This window comes from Cottoperca gobio, chromosome 7 (assembly GCF_900634415.1).
Source record: "Cottoperca gobio chromosome 7, fCotGob3.1, whole genome shotgun sequence".
Taxonomy (NCBI): domain Eukaryota; kingdom Metazoa; phylum Chordata; class Actinopteri; order Perciformes; family Bovichtidae; genus Cottoperca; species Cottoperca gobio.
The window spans coordinates 14,723,758-14,741,100 of NC_041361.1; the positions used below are offsets into that span (position 1 = coordinate 14,723,758).

Consider the following 17,343-nt stretch of genomic DNA (forward strand, 5'->3'; position numbering starts at 1 on the left):
AATCTGTAATAAAACACAAATAAAGAAAACACAACTACCTTCACTGGAGGTAATAAACTGGGGTTTGTAGTTTCCTGAAGCTCAATAACGCACTAATAATCCATACCTTTAACATTGTTTTCACACAGAAACATGTAGTTGACCCTGGATTTTATTGTTAGGCCACATGCACCTCCATTGTTCTTCTTGGGACTTCTTCAGAGTTGATTTTAAGTGGTGTACATTTACAGTAGGCTCATTTAACCAGGATGCCGATGTGAGACTTCTTTTAAAGCTATAAAACCTTTTCCTGATATTTTGAGTTGGAACAGCCAACGATGTCAAGGCCATGCTCAATATAATCCTAATCTAACAATGTGCGAGTTGAAGGTAAATTCAGATCCTGATAAACTACATCACAGTTTCTCACATCCAGAAGAGAAATCAACACAGGGTACATTTTCTGTAAATAGTTTAATATTAAATAAAAAAAGACTCCCATATAAAAAAGAAAGCTACAGTCCACAATTTAATCGTCTTTTTAAACATAAGTATTGAAAGCAAGGGGTAGAATGAGAAAAATACTTAATTACAATTCCCAGAAAAATTCACAATTCATTGTTTTCTCTCGTCTCTTTCTCTAACAATATAAAATCAAAATAAAACACATTAACTATACATATGTACAAATCTCCAAGTGTAGAAATTGCATAATCTGCTTTCTTTTTCACTTTTCTTTATTCTTTTTTTATTTATTTTTTTAAATACAGCAAGAGATGCCAGTACTCTTGGGGCAGGGCAGTGTGTGGAGGAGAGCTTGAACAGTGACATGAGGAGACAGAGGGAAGATATTACTCCAAATCCACAGCAACACACGGACATGTGAGACGTCATTGCTCCCCGTGTTTAAATTTTCCAGCCATTCGTTCAACCAATCAAAGGACATACTTTGATACTTTGCATAAACATGGGATTCTTGCAAATATTCCATTTCAAAATCCAATTCCTTTACCAGACATTTATCTCATGGCTGATGGGTGAAGGTTTGTGTTGACAGATATTAAATATTCTCCATCACACCACAGCTACATGGACTTCTTCACAGCAACAGATGACAGCATGTGACAGTGGGTTGGCAAAATGCAAAGAAAATGAGGCTTAAAGTTTTTTCTGAATTGTTCCACATTTGTCAAAAAGTAGATTCCCTTAATCTTACTGACCTGCCGGACGTGTTACGACAGGATTTGAAGAGTTGTACAAAATAACTTTTCTCAGTTCATTAGTGATGTACAAACCATTAAGGATCATCTCAGGACGAGTGAAACACTTTTGTGTGTGTGGCCAGTGGTTGATGTAAACTGATTCAACATTATTTCCTTGGCTTGTTCCTTATAAAAGTTGTTTTATACTGTGAAAGAAAAAAAAAACCCTCAAGTCTGTTCCTTCTTAAATTCTCTTCTAGCACCTTCTGAAAAACCTTCAAAAACATTTCTTTGAACTACAACCCCCGTGTGTCTCTGCAAAGAGCCCTGTATCTTACAAACGGACAGGGTCTCGTAGACTAGAATGAAAATTAATTTCACTAACGGTCGGACAGTGAGGGGCTCAGCAACAGCACTGTTGTCCAACACACACTCTGACACATAAAAAGACACATACATCCACACACGTACAGACACACTTTTAACAGAGAGCATTGTTGAAGTAGTTGCGCTTTATCCTGACTCACAGTTGTACACTGATGAGAAGAAAACAGCACTCTTGTTTTCTTACAGATATAACACCAACCATAATCAACAGATCTCTGGTCACAATGTCAAGCAACCATTAGTTTGTGAACTAGACCTAAGAGAAGTGAAACAGTGTCCACTCCAATTTATTTTTTCCACTTTTTATAAAATCAACTTTTCAGACTAGATCTCTCTCCTATGCGTTTTTTTTTCATAGTGGTTGTCATAACAATGGTTGACATGACAACGGCATAATATTAGTGCAGTTGAATTAATAAAAGAAAGGTCTAAACAGTGGTGAAGATGGAGGGGGATAGTGAGGCGTCTGGCCGCCTTTGATTGGGGAACAGCTCCGACTTACAGCTCCCTCCACCAATCACTGCCTCTGAGACCTGGCGCCTCGTCGCCTCCTGCCGCGGACTGACCTCTCGGGCTTCAGCAGTGCTGTCTGGAGCAAGACACAGAGAGAAATCACAGTCACAGCAGCCCCCCAGTGGTGGAATTACACCACAGTCAGAACTGCACAATCATTGCCAGCATGGAACAGCTGTCTCCTGAGCAAACCCTTCACACATTAAGTTTCCACCCTCTGCAGAGACGTAACAGAGTAAGAGGCAGAATACTGCCCCTCAAACACACTTGCTTTTAGCAATGACGCTGCTTTTTGAGGGTAAAAAAAGTCTTAGAAAAGCAGTTGAGGAAACAATCTCAACACAAAGTCCATTTCAGAGTTCTTTGTTTGTTTCATCGACTGCTAAGATGAAGAATAAACTTTGACCCTCAGCCTTTAAGCAAACGTGTACAATAAGTCCTAAAATGGACTTGTTAGGGATAGGACAATATAGGATTTTATTGTAAATAGTTAAAAAAAACTCAATAAGTTGATCGTGGTGAATTTCCAATATCTTAAAACGGCTGTACCTTATCATGGTAGAGAAGCGAAACATATCGATATACAATACATCACGTAAGAGAGAACAGACTCACACAATGATGCCCTTTATTTATTTCTACCTTCACTCATGCAGAAGGACCTTATGATTTATAATAACCTCATTTAAGTCTGTTTGATGCTTAGTCTTTCACTAACAAAAGATGTGACGCAATACAAATATTTGTTTCTAAACAAAATGTACAGTGAAGTGAATACAGTGTGTTCTAGTGCCTTTTTAGGTTTTAAACATATTTGGATGATTATCGGGATTATATGGTGTATGGCAGTTATTTTGATCAGGATAACAGTGTGACATGAAATCTTCATATCGTTCCATGCCTAAATGTGGTATTATTGAAAGTTCATACGAACATCTGGTGCTTAGCAGGTATGTTTACCATGTTCCCGGTCTTTGTTTTAACTTCTAATTAGCAAACTGAGTAACGCTGAGGTTGATAAAAAGTTGTGCGGGCATATGGTCATACACCGAAGTACTGAACAAATTCTAATTAGGATCTGATGATGGGACTAGATGAAAAGAGACCACCAAAGTTAAAACAATTATTCCTGGAGGGGAACATGAATGTCATAATAAGTGTGAACCTCACGGTGGTGCTAGAGGAACAGTCATGGGACAGTAACATCAACATATTTGTAAACAACAACTGGGGGGGAAACGGGCCGACTCAAATACGTTCAATGATACTAGTGAGAGGTAATTAACAACCCGCTGATAATTGAAGCAACAGAACTGTGAGTCACGGAGGAGGAGCGGAGTCTTACCGTAGCCTTGGTTTCCTCTAGTGCTGTAGCATCCATGTCTCTGAAGTCCTCTAACACATTCTGTAGCCTGACACACAAAGTAAGAAACAGGTGCAAGGTGTAAGTGCAAGGTCTGGAGAGGTCTTGAGACTTCTTACTGGAAATTGATTTATCAGCTGATTCCCATTCATGTCTGAGAAAGAAATAGCTTACGTTTGTTTCCTTTTCCTTCCTCTTCTGGCTCCACCCGCAGCTCCCGCTTGATCCTTGGTAGGTAAGATCAGAAATTAAAGTTTTAATCTTCAGTCATTTAATCACAACGCTACATTCCTATTTTTTTACAGTCCATACCAAACTATAGTCTGTAGTCTCAGCAAGATAATCATGCAGTCCCACACGGATGCAAAATCTTTACAGGTGCACACATTCAAAACCGGCTGGTTGTCGGCTGATCAATCTCATATATCCAATGTTTTGACCGTCAAATTTACACACATATGCGGCATTTTATGTCTTACACAGCGGCAGAGGAGGAACAACCCCAAAGACATTAGGACAATCAGACACTTAACAAATCATCACCCCAGTGAACATGGCACATTTCAAGAAGCTAGAAAAGGCAAAGCAGCTAACGCTAAGGAAACCAGCCCCAAAGTCAGCCTCCGCTGCAATCTACCATCTGTAGTGAGAAGAAAAGTAAAGGTTTGTGTATGCTGTCAGTTATAGTTCCTCAAAAGAAAGAAAATCAAAATCAGAATGTCAGACTTTTGCTTCTCTAAACATCTTGTCTATAAGTTTAAACGAAACACTCACTCTTCCCTGGTCATTGTGCAGCAATGTCCCAGCTGTCTCCTCATTGGTCCTCCCACTGCATCCATCCCTGGGACTGAGGTACCCTGCATGCGGAAGATGCCCCTGCCTATCTACCCCTGCCTCCACATAGGGGCACACAGCGGCAGCAGGCCCAGTACAGTCTGTCTTAGCCTCTTCCAAGTATATGGATGGCAGAGGAGGCTCTGGGTGGGTATGTCTCTCTACCATAACCGGTTTCCTTTGCAAGGGTGACATAGAGCCATCCTCGGTAGGTTTGGGCGTCCCCTGTGCTGGGGAATGGGCTGCTGCTTCCAAGCTGAGTCGGGATAAGTCTAGGTTGCGGAGAGAACAGGCCCGACGTGGGCTGAGGGAGACTGGGGCACTTGCCTGGGGCAGAGTAGGGACAAGGGTGGACGGGGTTTGGTGTTCCACGGGGAAAGAAACTGGTGGTAAGGCACAGAAAGGTGAAGTGGGGTCAGATGGCCCCATGTGGGCCCTACCTTCCTGCTCTTTAGCACTGACTTGAAGGAAGGAGGTATAAATTGTGTCCATGAAAGAGGTGTAAGGATCGATGACAGGCCTGCCCTCAGATACCCGCTGTGGAGGTGGGGGGTGTTCATGTGCAGGGGCTGAAACTGGAGCAGGACTGGGAGCCATCTGACTGGCTGGAATGTCTTCCTGTCGGGAAGGGCTTTGCGTTTCCTGCAATGACATTGGCTTCTCTCCTTGTGAGGGTGGTGCAAGGTTTAGCTGGAGGAAAACGGGAAAAAAAGGTGAGGCGATCGATAACATTCAAACGATACCAAAAGAGTCCTTCAGATATGATCTGTCTGATCAGATACTTATTTTTACCTCTCTAGAAGAACACATTGAAAAAGCAGCTGTAGACTGAATGAGTTTGAAATAGAGAGATAGAATAGAAAGAATAGAGATTTTTAATAGTTTAAGTAAACGTTCTTCACTCTGATTATATGCATATATAGTGTGTATTATACTAGGACAGTCTTCCTAAAATTAGATTTAAAATATTGCAACAAATGGCCTTGCTTACAGTATCTAAATATATTGAATCTTGACCCCTTTATAATGATGTGTATCTTATCGCCAGATTCTTGCCAATACACAGCCCTAGATATAAATAAACTTTTAACTGAGTAACAACTAATACATTTAGTAAAACTGATCCGCTATAAAGGAAACGTCTCACTCGTGGTTGTACAGCAACGGTTACAGAGTGGAGGAGTACAGACATCAGCTTACAGAGAGCAAAGTTTAATATATGACCGTCATCAAGTTACTCACATAATTAACTTTAAGTAGCCGATACACTTTGCTGCTGGCCACGTTCATCATTTACAAATGAGAAGCTGGCACATGAATGTTTTATCCACTAAGCTTCGTGCCAGTTACCTACCTGTATGTTGTTGAGCAGGTTGATAGCTCCATCAGGACCCTGCAGCAGAGGCATGCCCAAAGCTGAGGTCTGGAGGATGGAACCTGCTCCAATCCCCAGCATGCTGTGGAGGCCTGTGAGGCCGGAAAGATCCCCTACGAAGACACATCTCATAGATTCACTCACATAATGGCTTACTGCTAAAGAATGCCTGAAATGTTTGAAGTTTAAATACGAGAACAGTTGATTATTTTTGCTGATTTAATTTATTCCCAACGTAAGGAGTTTAATCTTTAGAAAGAAGTGTTACACAGGGTGGGCACCAACTCACCTAATACAGCAGAGTTAAGCAAAGAGGGCAGTAACTGTTGGAGGATGGGGTTGTCCTTGCCTTGGAGAGATAGAGGGATGAGGGTGTCAACACCAGCATCAGTAGGTACCTGCAGAGTAGAGGACAGTAGGAGAGTTCAGTTAGAGTTTCAGGCAAACATATTAGAAAAGAGTGAATCAAAGGAAAAGTTAGCGATGGGGTCGGAGAAATACAGAGAGACCAGACTCCTTTACATTTTTCTAATTAAAAAGGGTTCCAAAAGTACATTCAGATAGACGGGCTGGGATCTGCCCAAAAAACGTTTTAAGGGGCCTTCATTTGAAAACAATTTAGGGAAAAACATATTTTAGATGAGAAGGAAAAACTGCTGATGGGTTTTTGAGGATAACAAGCCACTAACACGGGGAAACACTGGAGCGGTTAAGGAAATGAGCTCATAGGTTTTTCTAGGGAAATTAGGAGAAGCTCAGAGGAAATAGCTACATGAGACAGGGGAGCCTACCTGAGGTTGGGAATGTTGGGTTTGCTGTGCAGGAGCTAATTGGGTGTGGGGAGGTGGGTGGAGCTCGGCAGAGTTCAGGGCAGCAGTGAGCAAGGCAGGGCTGAGGGGCAGGAAGGCTGCGTGGGGAGGAGGGAGAGTGGCAGAAAGGAGCAGAGACTGCAGGGCTTGGATAGTGCCCTCAGCTCCTGGAGGAATGGGGAGAAGGCCCTGGGCAACCTCCAAGAGCCCCGCGGCCGATAGGGCTGATGGATCCAGGAGGCCAGAGGTCTTATCCAAGGTGAGGCCCTCCAACGTGGTGGGGATGTGCTGTGGCTGCTGGAGAGGAACTTCCAAGCTGACCTGGCTCAACTGACCCAGCCCGGATAGAGGTAACAAAGGCGTTTGCTGCTGCCCGAGCAACAAGGAGGCCATCAACAGAGCCTGAAGGCTAGGTTTTTCGGTTAGCCCTAAATCAGCCTCCTGACCTGGGGTAGGGGTTGAGCCTGCGAGCGGGTTTAGCAGGCCCAAAAGGTTCAGAGGCAGCTCCCCTTGGGCACCACTCAACAAGGGCAACAAGGGAAACAGAGGATTGTTGTTCATCTGTTGGTGCTTCTGCTGTTGATCCTGCTGCTGCGTCTCCTGTTGTTGTATCAGTAACTGCTGCTGCTCTGAATGCTGCTGCTCTGCAAGAGTCTGTGGTGGTTGTGTAGCATTGGCAGGGGGTATCTGTGCATGTTGCCCTCCCAACCACAGCCCCCCGAGGGGCAACGAAGCCAGAACCGCAGGGTCCAGGAGGGATGGCAGACCTCCTGTGGATGACAGCAGCTGAAGCAGCTGCTCTTGGTTCATGAAGGGGAAGGCCTCTGCCAGAGGTAAGTGAGAGGTTGAGTCGCCCACAGCTGAAGGTGTATGAGGACTGTGATTATCCCCGAGACGAGAGGAGATTGGGGATGCTGGAGGTTTGGTCACTATGGAAACCTTGGGGTCCACACATCGAGGCTCCTCTGGCCCTGTGAGAGAGACATGAATCATTTACTTCTGTTCAGGCTGATCACTCAGTAAACACATCTTATACAAGGGGTCTTGAGCTGAATCGTGTGTATGTGTTACACAGAAATGAACGGTGGTGGTTGTCTCTGGTACAGCACTGAGCAACTGATGGTTAGCTATAAAACATCATTACATTTACAAGATAGCAATAACATAGGGTTGTTAAAAAATACTGATTTCTTCATACATATATGTTGAATATTTCAAAACTCATTTTCCAGACTTTTGATAAATCGGTACCAACAGCGCCATCTTCCCATCACTGAACTTATTCCATCCGGTTGAAGATAATATTTGGTTTTTACTTTATTGCCTTTTGAATGTGTGACAACCTCAGAGGCTTTTGAACATGAATAATATTGTTTTCGTTAATGTTTTGTTAATCTAAAGTCGTTCTCTGCTACGAGCAGATTGTATGCCCTCGCTCTTTCCTCTAGTATCAAATATGTTGTAGATTTTCAAGATTTTTTCTTGAAAAGGTATTGAAAGAGTTAGAAATTCCAGTATTGTGGCGACACTAATAACAAATCAATAAACATGTGCACTCATGTCTATTCAGCGCCAATAAACCAATAAAGCATGCAACCATGAGTAAAGAGTTGTACCCATCGCCCTAAATCACCCTGAGAGATGTGATCCTCCGTAAAGCCTGATTTAAAAAGGGAGCGCTCAAGACAGCATGCATAGTTCATATCAATCAGACTTGAACGGGCAAAAGTTTGGAGAGTGTTGATGTCTGTATGGGTACATCTATATATTCACCTGCAGTGGGATTTCCTTGGGAGGACATCACAACATCAGCGGTACGGTTGGAGGAGCTGCCCTCCCCCTGGGGTGAAGTGGAAGATGCTGCGAGAAGAGCCAGGACATGGTTGCTAAGATCAAGAGGCTTCGGGGAGCTGGATATCGCCATAGAAACACAGCCTTGAGAATGACTCAGGTCCACTGATGTCGATGTGCTGTTACTACCATTCTCCGTTTCCCGCGATGGTGTCTGGGAAACAGAGTCTATTGTAGGAATGTGATTCTCAGTCGGTTGATGTTTGTCCGAGGCAGTCAGGAACATATGCCGAGATGGGCTGCTGCTGTTGTGTAAAGCTAAATGTGAGTTGAACAGCACTGTAGAAGAAGGAGAATGTCTCTGTAGAGGACTCGATTTAGTAGACTGAGGACGCGATGGAGAATGCACTGATCTGAACTGAGAGGAAGTGGGGGGAGGAGAAAGCGTCTGTAGCACCGAGGGGAGAGGATTAGTGTTACCGGTTCGGCACGGTGACCGAGTCTGTAGGTGCCTGACGTTAGAATGAGGGGCGGGAGAAGAGGGCGAGCGTCTGGGGCTCTGTTTATTAGTGTGTCCGCCTCCTTCAGTAGACACAGATCCTGGCTGAGCTGAAGCAGAGTTCGATGCGGAGGCCTGTGCGTTCTGCACACTGAGCAGGTGCAAGAGTGCAGACAGAGGCTGGGTTGGAGGATCCAAGCCAAGAGGTGTAGTTGTCGGGCCTGTAGTGAAATCCAGAGCCTCAGTTTGCCTCGGAGGTCTGGAAATGTGTGCCATCTGTCGGGAAGCGGGGAGCCTTGGCGTCTGCCCGAGGAGATGATGATGGTTTTCTAACATGACAGCGTTCTGGTTCTGCACAGCTGAGGTAGAGGAGGAGTGCGAGGAGGAGGGGAAGGAAGAGGAAGAGGAGGATAGGTTGATGACTGTAGCAGAACCTGCGTCTCCTGGTGGGGTGTTCCGCGGCCCATTAGCCAGCTGCTGGGTGTCTCTCAGCATGCTGAGCACTGTGGGAGATCGCCGCTGCCTCTTCCTGTGAGACGCATTGCGCTCTGCTGCGGGAGGCAGGTGGGGCAAGGAGGAAGCCAGGGACTGGGCCAGAGAGTGGGATGGAGGAAAAAGGACAGAGGAGGCTGCTGCAAGGGAGGGATGGGGAGGCCTAGTAGAAGCATTGAAGGAGGGAGGGTGGCTGTTATGTAAAGTGCTGTTTGTTACCTTTGATGACTGTTGCTGCTGTGCCTCCTTCAAAACCTCCAAGCTCACCGAGTTGCTGGCGACCTTTGAGCTCTGGCCCTGGGTTATCTGGTGAGCCAGCTGAGCCTTCGCAGCCGCAGAAAGCAGGCTGCTCGCGGGGAAAGAAGCTGGGTGTGGCAGCTTGCCCTGATGGCTGTGGTGGTGGTGGTTCAGAAATGGACCCAGAGGTAAACTAGAAGTCCCTGCGGAGTTCAACCCAAAACCTGGTGGACCTGCGCTCGGACTCAGACTTACGGTACTCTTCGAGGGCTTAGAGGAGAGAGCATTAGGGTTGCTACTGCTTTGGTTGGTCAGTAAGGAGGGGTTAGATGGGATTAGGAGGTGGTGGTTATTAGTGCTGCTGTTGCCTGAGTTCTTAAACTGCTCCAAGATGTCTTCCAGCTTGTACTTGGGGAAGTGGGGGCTGGGGTTTGGGGAGCCACCGGGGAGAGGGGAGTGTGGAGAGGAAGAGGAGGATTTCCTCCTCTGATGCAAGTTACTTCCCATCAGTCCTCCTGCTGCTGCTGCTGAGCCTCCTCCGTGATCAGAGAGAGGCGAAGGAGAGGCTGAAGGGTGGCGGGAGCGCTGGTGAGGAGACACACAGTTCATGTTATGGACAGAGGGAGAGAGGGAGGGAGACGGAGAAAGGGGGGAGCCTCCCACAATGACACCATGAGGATGATGAGAGTGAGTCTGTGCTCCTCTTCCTCCTCCTCCTCCTCCACCCATAGGGGAAGAGGGAGGAGGTGACGAGAGGGGCCCTAGACGAGGAGAACCCGGCGTCTCCGGGGTTTTGGGTGTTCTTTGACCTTGAGGTGTGGGGGTTCGGGGTGACCTCTGGGCAGCGCTGTACGCTGGGAATGAGGAGGTGGAGGAAGAGCTGGAGGAGGCAGGAGGATGTTGAAGCCTTCTCAAAGCATCTAGGGGATGGTGAGAGTTTGTGCCCGTGTGAAGGACAGGGGAGGAACCATTGTACGGGTAAATAAACTGGTGGGAGGATTTGGGGCTGGAACAGGGGTTTATGTGGAGGTTGCTGTGGGGTCGAGCTGGGACCGGATGGAGTTTGGGATGATAGTAAATGCCATGATCCTCTTCTTCACGCTCCACGAGTACTCGCTTTAAATCGCGGCTGTCCACTCCACTGCTCATCTCTGAAAGTGGACACACACATATACAAATGGTTACGTCAATATGCAGTGTAATACGGGTTGTGGTGAAGTCGCTTTCATAAAAGGTCTATAAATTAATTACCGAGAATAACTATTCTGCCCCGTCCGAGTGCTCAGGAGGAGCAATTTGACATTTGATTTCGATGCTTGAGGTAATTGGTGTGCTATCTTAAGGCCCCTGCCTTTGGAAAACTACCAAACGTGAGCAGAAAAAAGATAAAGAATTGACCGACTTGGAAGCAGAGTAGATTTCAAAGAACGCAACACGCCAATTTGACCCCTTCTACAGGATCCCATGTACTTTTTGAAAGATACATCATTGTGTACCACATTTGTTCATATAAACTTTGTAAATGGCCTCAACTGTTATTCCGTACTTAACGCATGCGTGAGACCTAGCACGCACATGTCCGACGTGACAATGTGCTTGTTATTTTCCCAATACCGTATTTGCACTATAGTGAATCTGTGTTAACAAAATGCACATTAGCAACAAATGGACGTAGTCACTATGACGTCACCCATTGGTTTGTGGACCACCATTTAAAAGCCTCAAGTTTTTTGGAACCAGAAAAGCACGAGAGAGTGGCGCAAAGTACAACCGAACAAGACATATTTAGGCGACCAAATTGGTACAATTTACTTTCATGAGCTGAAAATACAGTGTGAAAGGTTAAAGATGTAGGAGTGGCCTGTCAATCACAAGGCAGCCACGCCCTAAAGCATAAGCTGCTTTATTGTCTACTTTATTCTGAATGGGAACATCATTTACTAAATGAACATCACGCCGGCTACATAGTTGCCACTTGGTTCAAATATATTGTTGGATATCAACTGATGCAAGACAAACACATCTGAGGAAACAAAGTGTCAACCAACTACAGCACAACTACCATGCCACCCCACCTACTCGTGTGGCGTTTCTGATCACACACACACCATCAAAAATCCCTTTCCATGGGGAGTTCATAGTCCCATTGCAGCCCTCTCCATGAGGTTAGTACTGCGCGCACAGAACACTCAACACAATATCAACAGATTTGGTGGAAAAGTAATTTCTAGAAATTAGTATAGAAAATCTATTTGTTTATGTTTTCTTACACAATGTTTGGTAGTACACAGGAGCAGGAGCAACGCGTGTTACCTGGATGATGATGGTTGGCATAGGGCAGCTGAGAGGCCTGCATACTGCGACACAGAGCAGCCATCGCGACCACTTTCCTGCGATGGTTACACAGTTTGGTCATGTCCTGCTCGGCTTTGCCTAATGGCTGGCTGTGCTGCTCCACCTTCACTCCCACAGTGAAGTTGAAAACCTGCAGGGTACCAGATAAAAGAGGATTAGAAAGAATTCAGAGAAAAATCTTTGCATAACATTTCATGAAATGTAGAACACTTAAGGGCACCAGTTGTGGTATTTTACACTCATTATACGTATTTTAGTCACACACAGACCATTGCTGATTGCAGACTATGTGCACTCACATTTTGATGAAGATAAGGTTAGCAATGATTCCACACAGTTGGACAAACTTCATTCAAAAAGTTAGTCATAGATAATTAATTAAAACACGTGTGGGGATGTCACATGCCTGCATCTCTTTCACATGAAAAGCCTTCCAGTGCTGCCAATAAGTTCTAAACTACTCGAATATCCACAGGAATTTGACTCAATTTATGCAAACACAATGTCTGATAAACTAGCTGGTCAAGTGAGTTTGAAGAGGTAAAAAGGTCATCACCATGCCGTTAAAATATGTGTAGAAGTTCACATTCAAAACTCTAAAGACCAGAAAACATGGGTGCATACTGTACACTGTATGTATTGCCCACCCTTAACATACACAAAGAAATAAATCTTATAGACCGCCTTTACCTTATGGATAATGAGTGGACACTCAAGACCACATTTGCAGGTGCCATCAGTCAACAGATATGTCCTGACCTCGTCCAGAGAGGATAGGGCAGTGTCACTGGGACTATAGACAGAAGACAGGGACAAACTGTAACCGCAAACTCAAAAGATATGAACAAAGATATGTTCAAAGCACAGCACATTTCTAAGTTACAAAGCTGAACACACTTCAAGACATCCATATTTAAAATTTCATTGAGAATGAAGGCAGTCTAACTGCTGTATTAGAGAAACTCTGAAATCCCATTTTAGCCAAAGTTATTTAAACGTGAACACAATTTAGAAATTAAAAATGTAGATATTAAAAATAATAATAAAAAATAGAAATGTAGAAACATCCTCTCTTAGATCTGGGATATCTTAATTAAGAACAGATAAGGTAATGCAACCCAAAAACCTTCCGCCTACAGACGTATGGTAAGAAGAAAATTAATGTAAAAAAGAAGCGATTCTGCAGCCCACAGGATATTTGTGATGATGAAAACATTAGCCTTATTGTAGGATGTATTACACGCTTTAGGAGTTGATTTGAAAGTGCTCCCTGTCTCTTTGTCATCTGCTTTTAAGTGTTTAAGCTCGAGAAGAAACTGCAGTTACTTGGCTTGCTCGTTAACATTGGTGACTCAACTGATCACTAATCTAGGTTTTAGCCCACGCATGTGAATAAACTGTGGTTACATTATATCATCAAGTTCATTGCTGCTTATACGTCAATCAAGCGTCTCTACATTAGACTGGCTGGAAAATAACTCTCAACTATATTACTCTCTTCTGACAGCCAAGGGTCCTACGCAATTTCATATTTTCCACACTTTAATTTTCAGACCCAGACCACTGTTCAATGAAAAGTGTGCATTCAAATAAAATAAAAATCTCTTCTGATCTAAGCTGGCCATGGCAAATTAAAATCTTAAATGGAAAAAAATACTGCACCTTTATGCAAATGTAAAATAACAAACCACAGAAGCCAGTCTTCTTTGAGGGCTTTACAAATATGTTGGCAAAATCAGCATTCTTATTTCTCTAAACGATACACACACATTCATGCATGTATTGTATACATCCATATGCCTTCACATTAAAATCCATTTCTCCAAATATTTATAAACATCAGCATATGTCTGCATATGCTGTCCGCTTTCTGTTAACCTCAACCAACCCACCTGACATAGATCACATGCCCGCCCTCCACTCTCCTCTGCCAGCCGATGGGGACGTGTATTGCAGCGGTGTGGACCTCATCCTTGTCCCCACTGACAGTCTCACTGCCTCCCATCATTTTGTAGCTGCGGCCTGCCAGCACCTTGGAAGAGCAGCAAAGTGTCGATTCATCTTTTCTTTAAATCCCATAAAAGTAAGCAGCATTTGTTGAAAGACCCCAGGGTTTTTCTTTAAATTATAACATATTGCTTTTGCCGGAAAATCATTGTTCTGTATTTGAAAAGTCAATGTCACCGTTTAAAATGATTTCATGTGAAAGTTTTCTAAAGTTAAGGACTACAGATGTCCTACAGCATCAGTAGTATTAAAAACTGAATTTACTTTTGTAATCTTTACATTTATAGTCGGTATCACATTTCAATATACATTTTGGAATGACATGTTACCAGAGCTTTTAAACAGTCATGTTAAGTTTATTGTTATGGCGCACAATCAGCAAAGGCTCAGACCTCAGCTGAACTTCTTTTTAACATGTATGCATACATGCAACTATAGTTAGTGTCAGTGTAGTTTGTTGTGCCTCACTGAGAGTCACTAAATAAGTAAACACTTGCATGCATAAAATGGATGAATGAATGTCTCTGCAATGAAGTCTTCGGGATATCAGTGTTCTAACCTGCCGTGCAGGCAAATGTGTATGCCACGTTCATCCGACTACACAACACCAAATGTTAACGTAAAAACATAAAATATTATAAAATGTAGCACCACGATGACGACAGTCTAGGTTTAACAGAACCATGAAGAATGCTTTACAATAAGGGCTGCTAACTAGATGTATTGCACCATTTCAATGTCAGTTACTGAGACTTTACTTTCCAGCTGTCCTCTATGCTCCTGAAAAGGTCTGGCAAAGCAGCCAACATTTACTTATCTACTTATGCATGTGTGCTCCTGACATAAAAACATGTACAGAATGATGTCTCTAACTTTTAAAACCCAAAATATGGTATAAACATATTATCAGTGGGTGTGGCCACGACAAAAGTAAAACGTTTTAAGTGTTGTCAAGGTGAAGTAAAAGAAAAATAGAATAACTGAAGCACATTTAGCTTACCTTGTCATCTTTGAGAAGCCAGGATCTGTTTTGGCTAGGGTATCCACTGTCCAATGTACATACTGGTGGGTTAGAAGCACACAGACTGCCAGTAAAACCTGACCTGATGCGCAGCTGGACTTTCCCAAACTATGAGGCAGATCCTTAAATTTAGAGGAGGACACCTGCAGATGTATTTGTTCAGTTCACATCAGAGTAAGGTCTTGGATGAAGATGGGAGAGCCTGCAAAGAAAGGTGGAGGTGGATTATGTAATCTGACAGGGACAGCCAGAGTAAACAACACATGTAATAAACCATTTCCTGCAGTTGATGTGATCCAAGCTACTTCAAAAAGATATTCCATCAGATGTATTACTCTCTCAAAAAGAATACAACTTCAGAGCAAGCTGCGGCTACTTTGAAGTGGGAGGGTGTGTTTGGATAGGCCCGTGGTTTACTGGATGTTTAGCTGCAATATAAGCAGCTGCCTTTCCAACAAACAACATACAAGCTAACGAGACAGCAACATGAAAGAGCTTAACATTAAACGTTTATGGGAAGATGTAGTTAAGCTTAAATCGACATATTTGCAGCATGCATAACAATATCTCATTAACTGCACGACTGATACACGACAGGCTAGCAGCTAGGCTAACCGCTAAGCTAGCAGGCTACCCTACTTTGTACTATGTTGTCGTGACAGCTGTCAGGCGCACAAAACACTCCGATGCAAAACTCTTGCGTGTTAGCAACGGTTTCAAGAAACGAGCCAGACACATAACTGCTTTGCAAAAAAACTATGTATTGTATCATCCGATTGCACTAACTTATTGACAGCGTAAGCTAACGTTGATGTTAGCAGGACCTATCAACCTTTCTCTGGTCAGGCTCTCTGTGTTGGCGAAGTTTTGGACTCTTCGCTTTTCTGGCTCGCGGGAGAATCAAGAGTTAGCTGGCTAGCTAAAGGACTAGCCAGAGAATGTTTTGAAAACGGCCGATACTTTAATAAATAACCGTAAAATAAACAATATCATCATTCAAATTTCGCAATAACGCGATCAATCAGTTCTCAGCGTTTATGCAACGTCTGCCAGTCCGATTTAAAAACAAAGGGCAATAACGCTTCATTTTACTGCGCCTGGGATCTCGGGGCTAACGCTAGCAGCTAGGCTATCAAAGCTAACTGACTGAAATTTACTTGATTCTGGAGTGTCCCAACAAGACTGGAGGATGTCCCGCTCCCGGTGCACAGTTATCCAGCCGCTGCTTTGGTCTCCGCTCTGCTAAACCGTCTAGCATCCAAATGTATTCCGACAACCATAACGATCCATGTAATCCCAAATTCACAGTTTCCCACTGTTTTTTTTTCTTACAGATTCCGAGCAAAAAAAATAATGGAGTTTTCTGTCGCGCAAGCGCATTCCGCGCTCAGGGAGTATTGTACCCGACATGCAACGGGACCTTTGTAGTGCAGACAGACATCAGTGCGGAGCTCCTTGATAGAGGACATGATAATGACAGAATAATACCAGGCCCGTGATTCATGTCTGCAGTTCACAATAATGGACTCATGGGCACCTATATACTGAATTTCAGCCCAGATAACACGTCGTCTATCACACATACCGAAGTTAATTGTAAGACATTATCACTTACATATTTATTTTAATGTGTATAATTGAACTAAATTAATGAATAAATGCATATCACTTTCTATAATAGGGTGCTATACAGAGCGCCCTTTTAATCCCTATTTGCCTCTTATAGGCTCTTATAGGCTGTAGAAATGTCAAGGCAGGGTTAGGGTTAGGGTTAGGGTTTATTTAATTATTTGTTTGTATGTGTTTGGTGTTTTCTGTGATTAACATATTTCAGAAAGCATAGATTTTGGTAAAGATTGATTTGGCAACTGTCCTGGGCCCCAGACCCTCAGGGGGTTCACCATATGGCAATTAGTGTGTGCTAATTAGATTAATTACATGTTTGTTTGGTAATACTGTATGTATCATTACAGCACAATATAAACTGAAATGATAAGGGCCGTAAAGTTACACCTGATTTATTAGTCTTGTAGAGGGGGCCTCAAGATTATCAGTTCAAATGTAGCCTTTATTATATTTGGAGCAAATTCCTTAATATTTCTTTGCCTTATTAAGTTGCCGAAACGTGATTTATAATGACTAACTAATGCCAACACACTGCACAGAAAGTGGATAAAATGAGGGGCAGTAACGGCCCACACAGGCTGGCTGCAGCCTGGCTATGTTCAAGGGCCAGATTATTGTAAAAACAAAAACAATAATAAACAACTTTGACCCCTATTGGCTCATAAGAAACATAAAAAGATTAAACAGCTCAGCTGGCCCAATGAACCTGGCCTTATGTTTCCAGGTTCATAAAGTCAATTTGAACATTAAGTCACTGCTAGTGGACAGCATAGTGGCAAACTGCCAATCCCCAAATTGACAGGATATTTCAAGGTTTATAAATCTGTCTCAATGTGTGCGCCCCAAATGTGTA

At 43.5% G+C, this 17,343-nt stretch overlaps 1 protein-coding gene across 1 annotated transcript; it reads right to left on the reverse strand.

The window, feature by feature from the left end:
- Positions 1-434: 434 nt before the first annotated feature.
- Positions 435-16,239, reverse strand: mbd6 (methyl-CpG binding domain protein 6). The gene is made up of 13 exons (XM_029435977.1): positions 16,022-16,239; positions 14,844-15,066; positions 13,729-13,868; positions 12,527-12,629; positions 11,795-11,966; positions 8,236-10,632; positions 6,445-7,433; positions 5,943-6,051; positions 5,633-5,766; positions 4,219-4,968; positions 3,619-3,671; positions 3,427-3,493; positions 435-2,157 (listed from the first exon to the last, which is right to left on the reverse strand). The coding sequence occupies exons 3-13, from the start codon at positions 13,842-13,844 to the stop codon at positions 2,086-2,088; spliced, it is 4,962 nt and encodes a 1,653-aa protein (XP_029291837.1). The 5' UTR covers positions 13,845-13,868; positions 14,844-15,066; positions 16,022-16,239; the 3' UTR covers positions 435-2,085.
- Between the last annotated feature and the right edge of the window lie 1,104 nt (positions 16,240-17,343).

Excerpts from the sequence above, each read along its gene's own strand:
- mbd6 (XM_029435977.1), bottom strand. The coding sequence starts at position 13,844 with ATGATGGGAGGCAGTGAGACTGTCAGTGGGGACAAGGATGAGGTCCAC. Across the intron at positions 12,630-13,728 it reads GGGCATGTGATCTATGTCAG|TCCCAGTGACACTGCCCTAT; the intron begins GTGGGTTGGTTG and ends TTCTGTCTATAG. Across the intron at positions 2,158-3,426 it reads TAGAGGAAACCAAGGCTACG|ACAGCACTGCTGAAGCCCGA; the intron begins GTAAGACTCCGC and ends GTCTTGCTCCAG.